The sequence below is a fragment of the Herpailurus yagouaroundi genome, unplaced genomic scaffold (assembly GCF_014898765.1).
Source record: "Herpailurus yagouaroundi ecotype Mexico unplaced genomic scaffold, PumYag 194, whole genome shotgun sequence".
Lineage (NCBI taxonomy): Eukaryota > Metazoa > Chordata > Mammalia > Carnivora > Felidae > Herpailurus > Herpailurus yagouaroundi.
Genome location: NW_024412425.1, coordinates 981,365 through 991,697, shown reverse-complemented (window position 1 = coordinate 991,697; position 10,333 = coordinate 981,365). Strand labels below are relative to the sequence as shown.

The window sequence follows — 10,333 nt, the reverse complement described above, 5'->3', positions numbered from 1 at the left end:
CGGAGCCTGGATCTGCGGAAGCCCAGGAGAAGGTTGGTGGAGAGAAGGTGGTCCCTAGTTTGTTTGGGGGCCCCTTGAAGGAGTGGCCCCAAAGCTAGAGCCACGCCCCATTGTGCTGACTCTCCATTGGATAGTGTATTCTGTTATGGCCTCTCTGATTGGTTCCCCCACAATCCCTCTAGCCAAACCTACTCTGCATTGGGCAGTCCCTAGAGCCACCCTCTCTGATTGGTCCTTGCTTTCCAAACTCCCTGCTCCTGATTGGGCAACTCCTCGTACATGCTTCTTTCTGATTGGATTGTTTGCAATCATGAGCCTGGATGCCGACAGAAGTTCAACTACGTGGGGAGGAGGAAGAGCTGATTCCCTAAACCCCCTGCCTGAGAAAGGGAGTGGCCATTGACCACCAGATAGCCTTGAGTTGGAAGTTTTAACTGTACAAACCACTACCAGTGGGACTTCAGGCAATTACCTTTGGCTTTGCCAAAATTTTTGCCTCAGTTTACTCATCTGTAAATTGGGGATAATAAGGATGCCATCTTCATAGGGTATTGTAAGGATTAAATGAGTTAATACCTATAAAGTGCTTATGCAAGTACCTGGCACATAGGAAGCCCTCAATCAGAGCGTTAACTGTTATTAATTTGATCACGTAAGTGCATGACCTTGGACAAGTTCTTTTGCCTCTCAGACCTCTGCAGGACGGCAGTTGCTTGGCCTCTTAATTGAACGGCCCCTCCTATCCCCAGCCCTCTTCTTCCATCTCTAGCCATCAGAGACTGAGGCTATGATCAGAGGGAGAAGTAGAGACGTGCCTGGCCAGAGATGGGGTGGGGAGGGCACCAGGACTGGTGTCAGAGAGGAGCTCAAATCCGCCCCTCCCCCAAATGCTGGCAGGGGGCGGAGAGAGGGGGGCGACTTTATCTTTGCAAAGGGCTGGTCCAGTCTGGAAACAAGGGGGGCAAGTGTTGAGTTGAGCGGAGTGGTGAGGGGGATGGTGTGCTCTGGCGGGGAGGGCTGGGGAGGGCTTGGAGCTGGGCTTGTGGACCCTCCCCCAGGAATGACAGGGCTGGGGGAGGGGCTACCCAAACCCAAGGTCATTGTGTCATTGTTTCCATGGCAACGAACACCTCTCAACAGGGAACCTGGAAGGGGGGGTGGGGAGGGAGCTCCCAGGTCCCTGGATCTGGGGACAGAGGGAGGAACAGAGACCAGGAGGAGAAGCAAAGAGAAAGAAAGGGTGATTTATCTCTGTGAAGACCTGCCCATCTCAGAACTCTCGGAGCCTGGTACACCGTGGGTGCTCAATAAATGTCCCTCAGGGACAAAGAGAGGCTGAGAGAGTCAAAGACTCAGAGATGCCAGAAGAAAGAAAACTCTCCAGACTGGGGCGGGTAAGGTGTCCCTTTCCTGCCCTTCAACCTCACACCCCTCAGGGGTCCACTGAGAGTCCAGGATCCTCTCCCCTATCCCAGTCTGGGGCCCCCAGACCTACCTAAATACACGAACCACTCACCCCAGCAACTCCCTTGAAGCAATTACATTTGATCCTTTAACAACTTTTCTGCCTTTAAATTCTTCCTGCCTGGGGGCTCACTGAGGAAAGTAGCATTCAGTGCAAGCTCATGTCTGATGCCCCTAGAGCCGGGGGTGGGAAAGTGGGAGGAGGGAAAGTGGGAGGAGGGAAAATGGGCACTCGGCCTGTTTTTCCTCTCAGGAATCCAGGTGTCCTTATTCCCCTTGGGAGTGGCCCCTCCTGGATTCAGATATTTTCCCATTCCTCCAGGAAGCCTAGCCCCCCTTCCATCCTCCCACCCACCCACACACCCACACACCCTAGAAAAACCTACAGGCCCCTCCCTTTCTGAGAAATCGGTATCCTCTTTTCCTCCTGGGACTCACGGCCATCCACTTGGTCTGCCTGCCCTCTGCTGGCCCAAGGCCGGTACTGCAGGGACTGTGGGCTAGGGCCCACAATGAGAAACAAACTGAGAGCTGAGGATCTCTTGCATTTTAATTTCTTTAAATTAAACTCCTCCTGCTGAGGAGTTCTTGCATTTTAATTTCTTTAGGGTTTCGGATGTTCAGGTCCTTAGGGGTCCGAGTTCCCAGTCTCTTCAGGAATTCAGACATGAGGATTTCAGTTCCCCAACCCAGAGGTCAACGAAAGAAAGACAACTTCTCTTGGAGCCAGGCCTCGGTGAGGTCTTCAGTGGTGCGGATTTCAAACACCTGGGCGGGGAGAGGTCTCAGCGTTGAGATCCAATCAGGAACTCAGAGGCGAGCACGCCGGCCGGCCCCTTCCTCCCTCAGAATTGGAGTCCCGGACCCTCAGCCCATCCTCCCTCAGACCTGGAAGCCCAGACCCTCCCCCTCCTCCTCCCTAACACTGGGGAGCCCCAGCCCCAGGCCCAGACCTTCGTGAGCTCCGCCGTCTGCACCAATCTGTTTTTACTCCCCGCATACATCATTTGTTGTTCAGGCTTGCAGCCTGCATGGGAAAAAGGAGAAGGGAGCATAACTGGGGGACCCCGGTTATCACTAAGGCCCTAGCAACGTCATACAGGCCCTGAAGTTTTTCTAAGGGTCTTGGGAGCTGTTCCAAGGTGGTCTCTTGAAGCTCTACTCAGAGTTTTGGGACTTGTTTGGGGGCTTGCTATTCCGAGGGTTCCTGGAGATGGTTTAGAGGCCAGACAGGGCTTCTAAGGAAAAGGAAAAGGCTAACTTGCTTATACACCTTGGGACTGAGGAGGATGGGTGGATTCTTAAAGAATCTGAGCCCCCACCCCCACCCCGCTGCCCTCCCAACACCCACACACCACACACACGCACACACCACATGCACCACACGCTCCCGTACTCACCAAGTCACGTATACACACATTCACACAGTGCCCGCTCACAAGTACCTGCACCCACATACACGCTCTCACATGCCGCACACACAGCATCTAAGACCCCCCCCCCCCTTATCAGGACAGGTGTCAGCTGTGTCTCACCCACGGGGCTGGAGAAGATGAAACACAAGGGGTAGGACACTCGGCCGTCCTCGTGCACATACTTGTAGCTGTAAACCACGAACCTACACCAGTGAAAGGGGATTCAAATTCAATACTTCGGCCTGGCGCCCAGGTCCAGGGCCCATTGCCGGAGCCCACAATCTTGAAATCTTGCCTGAGTCTGAGGGCCTAGGGTTAACAGAGGAGACCCAGGACACTGGCCTCAAATGCAAAATGAAAATCAAATAGGAGGTGCTTGTTCGATTCACAATAACCGATGACATAAGTGCTATTATTATCCCCATACTACAGATGGGAAAACTGAGGCCCAGAGAGGTAAGGTCACTTACCCGAGGTTCTGTGGACAGAGGAAAGATTTGAGCTCAGGAAATTCAGTGCCGGAGTGTAAGGGCTCAAGCACTATGCAGTACTGTCCAGAGCTCTAGATCTCTGGCCTGAGACTAGGGCCAGCCACATAACTTGCCAAGCCCAGCGCAAAATGAACACATGGGGCCTGTTGTTCCAAAGGCAGGAGAAAGGCTGTTCTTCTTCTGCAGTCTGTCTCCAGACTGACTGTGGTCTTTCTGTTTTTTTAAAGTTTACTTTTTTTGAGAGAGAGAAAGCATGTGTGAATGGGAGAGGGGCAGAGAGACAAGGGGACACAGGATCCGAAGCAGGCTCCAGGCTCTGAGCTGTCAGCCCAGAGCCCGATGAGGGACTCGAACCCACAAACTGGGAGATCATGACCTGATCTGGAGTTGGATGCTTAACAGACTGAGCCACCTGGGTGCCCCGTGATTACAGTCTTGTCACGTTTGCTACATAAAGTCAGGCTCTCTTGGGCATGAGCACACACGCAGGGGAAGTACAGATGCTTGCAGACAAACCCTGGAACTTGTCATGCAGGGGGTGTGTGCCAACCTTGACCCTGACTCTGACCCTCCCCCGACATGTGCACTCAGGCCCCTGACTGGGGCAGAGGGCAGCAGCACTCACTGGGTGGCAGTGACCAGGGGAGAAGCTGTCCAGGGCTGGAGGAGGGACCATGTGTGAGCCGGAGGAGGCTCCGAGCCCCCAGCACATGCTCCATTGTCGTATCAGACCCTTACACAAAACACAAATTCAAAGATAAAACCATAAAAAATTTCCAGATGGCAGGTGGCCGCAGAGCATTAAAGCCCTGTGTTCGAGGGGCACATAGGTGGCTCAGTCAGTTAAGCATCCAACTCTTGATCTTGGCTCAAGTCATGATCTCACAGTTCGTGAGTTCGAGCCCCACATCGAGCTCTGCATTGACAGTGTGGAGCCTGCTTGGGATTCTCTCTCTCCCCCTTTCTCTCTGTCCCTTGTCTACTCTTGCTCTCTCTCTCTCTCAAAGTAAATAAACTTAAAAAAAAAAAAGCCCTGTGTTTGAGGCTTCCCTTCTGTCGATGAGGCCCAATGTGACTATACTTGTCAGATACCTAGGGAGCTGATCCTGGCTGAGGTCTAGAGCCTGAGATTGAGGGTTGCAATCCCGGGGCACCCAAAATTCACCCCAGTGGAGATGAAAACTCTAAACAGACTAGATTTCATAGAAGGGTCAAAGAGCTCCTCCATACAAAAAGCACCAGCCTCGTGTGGCTTCTCACAGGATTCCCTCCAATCGTTAAAGGTCAAATAACTCCTCTGCCGCCCCAAATATTCTCGTGCGTTGAAAAAGGACTTTTTTTTTCATTTTTTGTTTAATGAAATGCAATAAGGAGACCGAAATCTAACAAAGTTTGTACCCAAAGGAAAAAATAATCCAGCTCTAATGTCATGTGACTGTCAGTATAAAACTCTGCAATAAACAAAAGGTCCTGGGGTGTGAATTCGTGGCCTCAAACACGGATCAGAGCCCGTGATTAAGACAGGAATCCAAGGGGCCCCTCTGTCTCTTCCTTCGTCATCACCCCTCTCCCCCTGGCCTGACCCTCCCCTTCCTTCCCCCACAATACCTCGGCTGTCTCTCTGGCAGCTCTGTTTTTAGTTCCTCTGGAGAAATGTTCGGGGGGGGGGGGGGAGAAAACACTGACATTAAATAAGCACTTCCAAGCACTTGCCAAGACACTGGTCTAAGAAACACACATAGATCAACTCATTGACCTTTCCCACAAGGCTGTGGGGTAGGTTCTGTTATTACCCCCACTTTACAGGTAAGCAAACTGAGGCCCAGAGTTGTTACGACACCTGTTCAAGGTTGCAGATAGCGAGCAGCAGGATTCAGATTTGAACCTGGGTTCAAATCGTAACCATTTGCTGCACTGCCTTTCAGAGGACCTGAGAGAGCCCAGCTCCTGGCCAATTCCCCCTCCCGTCGATCAGCCCCAGCGTCAGCCTCCGTGGGCCACCCTCCCCCAAATTCTTACCACGATACTATGAAGTAAGCTTTATTATCATCCCCATGTTACTGATAAAGACAGCGAGGAAAGAAAGGGTGGGCTCTACCCTTTTACAGGATTTCCGCTGGTTTTGGTTTTTTTTTTTTTTTTTTTTTTTACTTCTCTGGAAACTCTCATTTAAGTGCCAATAAAATATCGTCACCGTCATCATCATCATTTCACTGAGCCAGGCCTTCTTCTAAACCCACTACAAGGATTAAATCATTGAATCCATAGACAACCCTGAGAGAGAGGTACCGGTATCCCCATTTCACAGATGAGGAAACAGACCCATGCAGGTGAAATCTCTTGCCTCGAGTCACAACTGAGCCGGAACTTGACCCCCAGGCCTTTCTGGCCCCCAGTGTCAAGCTCTGAGCATCGGTTCCAGCCCCCTGGCTCTCCCAGTCCCACCCTGCACTTCTGCGGGGGGGGGGGGGGGGGGTCCCATCCCTCCCAGCCCCTCACCTGAAATTCTTCCTCCAGCACCACCATCTGCCGGTCTTTGTCCACCTTCACTGGGGAGGGATGGCACACAGGGGTTAGACGCCCCTTCCATCCGCCCGCCCGTGACACTGGCGCAGACTTCCTCGTTTGTCCCCACCCCTTCACCCATCCTTCCAGGGGAGAAGATGACACTCACTTATTATGGCTGCGTTGTCCGTCTCTTTTCGGAAGCGAAATTGCCTCAGCTTTTCCTTTAGCTCTGGGTCCACCTCGCACACCACCAGGGAATCGGACTGCCAGGGAAGCCCAAGAATAGCTGAGCTGACCTGGACCCAGCCCCTGCCCCCTTCCCCAAACCTCAGTTTCTCCACTAGTAAAGAGGAGGGCCCTGACGGCTCATAGGATGCTCCTGTGAACATTAGGAAAAAGTGCCCTTTCCTTAGGGCAGACACTGTCCCTTACCATGCACACCCTTGGGGTGCAGAGTAGAGGCTGGACTCCAGCCCTCTCAGCAGGCACACTTGGGGAACGGTCAAGGGGACCCAAGGATCTGCCTGCCTGGGGCTAAACCCGGAAACGGCATCTCTCTTCCCCCCAGCCAGGCCCTTTGGCACAGGGGTCACCCTCCTAGCCCCTGACCTCTATCCCACAGCCTGACCTTCGCCCAGGCACTCTCCCAGCCCCCAGCCCTTCCCATACAACCCCTGGCCCCCTGACCATGACTTTTCTGTCCACAGGCCTCTTCTTTTCTCAGTTCCGCTGTCTTCTAGGGGTGGGGACCAAGGCTTCAGGGGGCGGGGTGTGGGGCAGGGGAAAGGTTTCATCCACCACCACATCCTGTTTATGCCCATTCTGGGACAACTGTCTCAGAAGGCCCCTCCCCTTCCTTCCTTCCCCTCATCTGCCAGGACCTCCCAGGCTTTGCAATCACCTAGACCTGGGTTCGAATGCTGCCTTGCTGTGTGATCCTAGCTAAATAACTTCGCCCCTCTGGTTCAGGATTCTTGTGAGGATAAAAGAGCTTCACATACCTCCTGGTATGGTGGTCATACTCAATACAGAGTACATAACAATGAGCTCTTTAACTCCTCCCCTCCTCCAGGAAGCTTTCCTGGATCTCTCCCATCTGGAATATTTTAATTCTGGAGCAGAAAAGGGGGAACTTAGGGATGTTTGCTAATCAAACTGTCATTTGTTGTGCTGATGGGGAAATGGAGGCTCCACAGAGCCCAGGTAATGGTGAATTTTTTGCCTGCCATTCAACCTCAGGGGCCTAATAATCGGCCCTACAACAGTGGTGTTCAATTCTGTCAGACTGGTACCCCCTTTTTTATTAAGTGCATTTTGTGTTGCCCCTTTCCCACTCTGAAATGAAATTCCTGGGTAAAGTAACCTACTTATGTACATAAATTCCTCCTCCCCCCCCCCCCCCCGAATCAATATAATGTCCTGTCATACAAAGGAGAAATAAAAGGGAATGTAATGTATGGGAAAAATCCATGTATTTCAGTGAGAAAATATAAGCAAACCAAAGAGACTCTTCATAGGGGCACCTGGGGCGGGGGGGGGGGGGGGGCGTTCAGTCGGTGAAGCGCCGGACTCTTGGTTTCATCTCAGGTCATGATTTCTCAGTTCATGGGTTCGAGCCCCGCATCAGGCTCTGTGTTGACAGCGCTTAGCCTGCTTGAGATTCTCTCTCTCTCTGTCCTCTCCCTCCACTTGCTGCCTCTCTCAAAAATAATCATTAAAAAAAAAAGAATCTTCGCAGGTCCCAGCTCCACATTGGCTGGCCCCCTGTGCTGGCCCCATGGACAAGTGCAGTGAACAAGCTTTCCGCAAGCCCCTCCATGGGCACTGGTGCCCACCCTGTCCCATCTGCTTACGGTCTCACTGTGGCTGTCCTCCCTCTCTCTGCATCACCAATGTTCCCACCCCCACTGGATCTTTCCTCTCGGCCTCCACGTGGGGTTATGTCTTCCTTTTTAAACACTAAGAATCCTATCTTCCATCCAGCCACTGCCCATTCATTTCCTTCCCTTTTAGCAAAACTTCTAGAAGGAATCGTCTACGCTCACTGCCTGCAGTTTCTCCTCCCAATTTTCTCTTCAACTCTCTCCCAGCAGATTGTCACTCCCGTCCCCATTCCCTGACATACCCTTGTCAGGGCCACCAATGACCTAATGGTCATTTCTCAGTCTTCGTCTGTCATGTGCTGTCGGCTGCATGTGACATCGTCCATCACTCCCTGTGCCCTGATACACTTTCTTCACTTGGCTTTCAGAACAACACCCTGGCCTGGTTTTCCTCTGAGTCCTCTAGCTGCTCCTTCTTGGCTTCTCTTGCTGATTCTTCCTCTTGACAGTGGGGTGTTCTAGGGGCTCAGTCCTTTCTCTTTTCCCTTTACCTTCCTCGCCTCCTGATCTCATCCAGTTTCTCAGCTTTCAAAGGGGACACCCTAAGCATTTCTCCAGCCTGGCCCTCTCCCTGAACTCTAGACTCCTACACGCAGCTGCCCAGCGGATGTGTCCACCTGGGTCTCAGTCATCTTTAAATTTTTAAAAAATGCTTATTATTTGGGAGAGAGAGAGAGTGCAAGCAGGGAAGGGGCAGAGAGAGAGGGAGACACAGAATCGGAAGTAGGCTCCAGGCTCTGAGCTGTCAGCACAGAGCCCGATGCGGGGCTCGAAGTCACAGACCGCGAGATCATGACCTGAGCTGTAGTCGGCCGCCCACCTGACTGAGCCACCCAGGCGCCCCATGGATCTCAGTCATCTTTAACCCAGCTCATCATACATCAGAACTTCCTGGTTCTGAAATTCAAAATGTAACCAGAACCTGCCCACTTCCCACCCTCCCCACCACCACCATGGCCTGTACTCTGGTCCTGCCCAGCAGCCTCCTCCCTGTCCTCACTCTCCCAGCAGCCTCCTCACTGTCCCCCTGCTTCCCCTCACACAGTCTACTCTTCTAGAATACTCTCTAGGACTGCCAGAGGGATCCTAATAAAACCCAAGGCATACAACATACTTCCTCTGTCAAAATCCCCCTATGGTTCCATATTATTTGGGTAAAAGCTAAAGTCCTTACGGTGGCCTTTATCTGCCACCACCCCTCTTCAATTACCACTTGGACCTTGTCTTCTATTACCGTCCTCTTTGCTCACCCCACTCCAGCCACGTTAGCCTCTTTGTGGTTCTGCAAATAATCCTGCCACTGTTGCTGTTTGCATTTGCTGTTCCTTCTCCCTGGAACCCTCTTCCCCTTATGTTTATCCTTTCATTTCCTTTTTTTTTTTTTAATGTTTACTTATTTATTTTTGAGAGAGAGAGAGAGATATTAGGGGAGGGGCAGAGAGAGAATCCCAAGAAGGCTCTACACTGTCAGTGCAGAGCCCAATGCGGGGCTCAAACCCATGAACCGTGAGATCATGACCCATGCCAGAATCAAGAGTCAGATGCTGGGGTGCCTGGGTGGCTCAGTCGGTTAAGCATCCGACTTCGGCTCAGGTCATGATCTCACGGTTCATGGGTTTGAGCCCCACATCGGGCTCTGTGCTGACAGCTCAGAGCCTGGAGCCTGCTTCAGATTCTGTGTCTCCCTCTCTCTCTGCTCCTCCCCTGCTCCGCCGTGTCTCTCTCTCTCAAAAATAAACAAACATTAAAAAAAAAAAAAGTCAGACACTTAACCAAGTGAGCCACCTGGGTGCCCGAACCCCTTCATGTCTTCAGATACCTGTTCCAATCTCACCTGATCCAAGAGGTCTTTCCCCATCTAAAATAGTGCTGACCTCATCACTCCATCCCCTCAGCTTGCTTTATTTTACTCCATAGTACTATCACTGAGTCACATTGTATTTATTTATTTATTGTTTGTGTCCCCTCAACCAGAACGTAAGCGTCGGGCGGAGATATTTGTGTGCTTTGTTCCACTGTTGAATTTCTAGAACCTTGAACAGCACCTGACACATACATATTAGGTACCTAAGTGTTGTTGGATGAATAAATGAGTCTTTGTGTGTCTTTCAACCACAACTACTCTATAGGGTGTGAAAGTTTTTGCTTAAATGTAAGGGTAGTGGATGGGGTTTGTGATATCCCCCACCCTGGCATGAAATGACCTCTTCTCACGCCTTCCTGTCTGGCTGCTCCTTTCCAATCTTCGAGACCCTCGATTCCTTTGCTTAAACCTTAGGTGTCCCCTTCTGTCAGAGTTCTGTTGGGTCCTTGTCTCCATTCACCCTCCTACCCTCTCCAGGCTAGATCGCTAACACCCACAACTTCAGTCACCACCTCTGGTGATCCTCAAATCTTGGTTCCCAGCCCCAATTTCTCTCTTAAGCTCCAGACCCAGGGCTATGCAGCCTCCTGGCCCCTGCTGCTGGGTGGCCCGCACTGGGCTCAGAATCTTCCAGACCTGTTCTGGGAGGCACCACCAACCCCCAATGCCCCAGCCAGGGACCTTTTCTTGGATTTCACCCTCTCTCCC

At 51.9% G+C, this 10,333-nt stretch overlaps 1 protein-coding gene across 4 annotated transcripts in view; it reads right to left on the bottom strand.

Annotated features, from left to right (window-relative positions):
• Positions 1 to 1,996: 1,996 nt before the first annotated feature.
• The window catches only part of GMFG (glia maturation factor gamma), a 13,742-nt gene continuing 5,405 nt past the window's right edge, over positions 1,997 to 10,333 (bottom strand). Inside the window, exons 1-8 of one of the 4 annotated variants that reach the window (XM_040445904.1) lie at positions 9,950 to 9,972; positions 6,566 to 6,575; positions 6,045 to 6,141; positions 5,871 to 5,919; positions 4,979 to 5,029; positions 3,000 to 3,082; positions 2,418 to 2,491; positions 1,997 to 2,232 (exon numbers count right to left, since the gene is read on the bottom strand). In XM_040445904.1, coding sequence (XP_040301838.1) covers positions 2,161 to 2,232; positions 2,418 to 2,491; positions 3,000 to 3,082; positions 4,979 to 5,029; positions 5,871 to 5,919; positions 6,045 to 6,141; positions 6,566 to 6,575; positions 9,950 to 9,957 — 444 coding nt within the window. In that variant the 5' untranslated portion in view covers positions 9,958 to 9,972 and the 3' untranslated portion in view covers positions 1,997 to 2,160. Of the gene's footprint in view, positions 2,233 to 2,417; positions 2,492 to 2,999; positions 3,083 to 4,978; positions 5,030 to 5,870; positions 5,920 to 6,044; positions 6,142 to 6,310; positions 6,467 to 6,565; positions 6,686 to 9,949; positions 9,973 to 10,333 lie in introns of those variants that run through there. The other 3 variants (XM_040445905.1, XM_040445906.1, XM_040445907.1) reach the window with 3 other exon arrangements.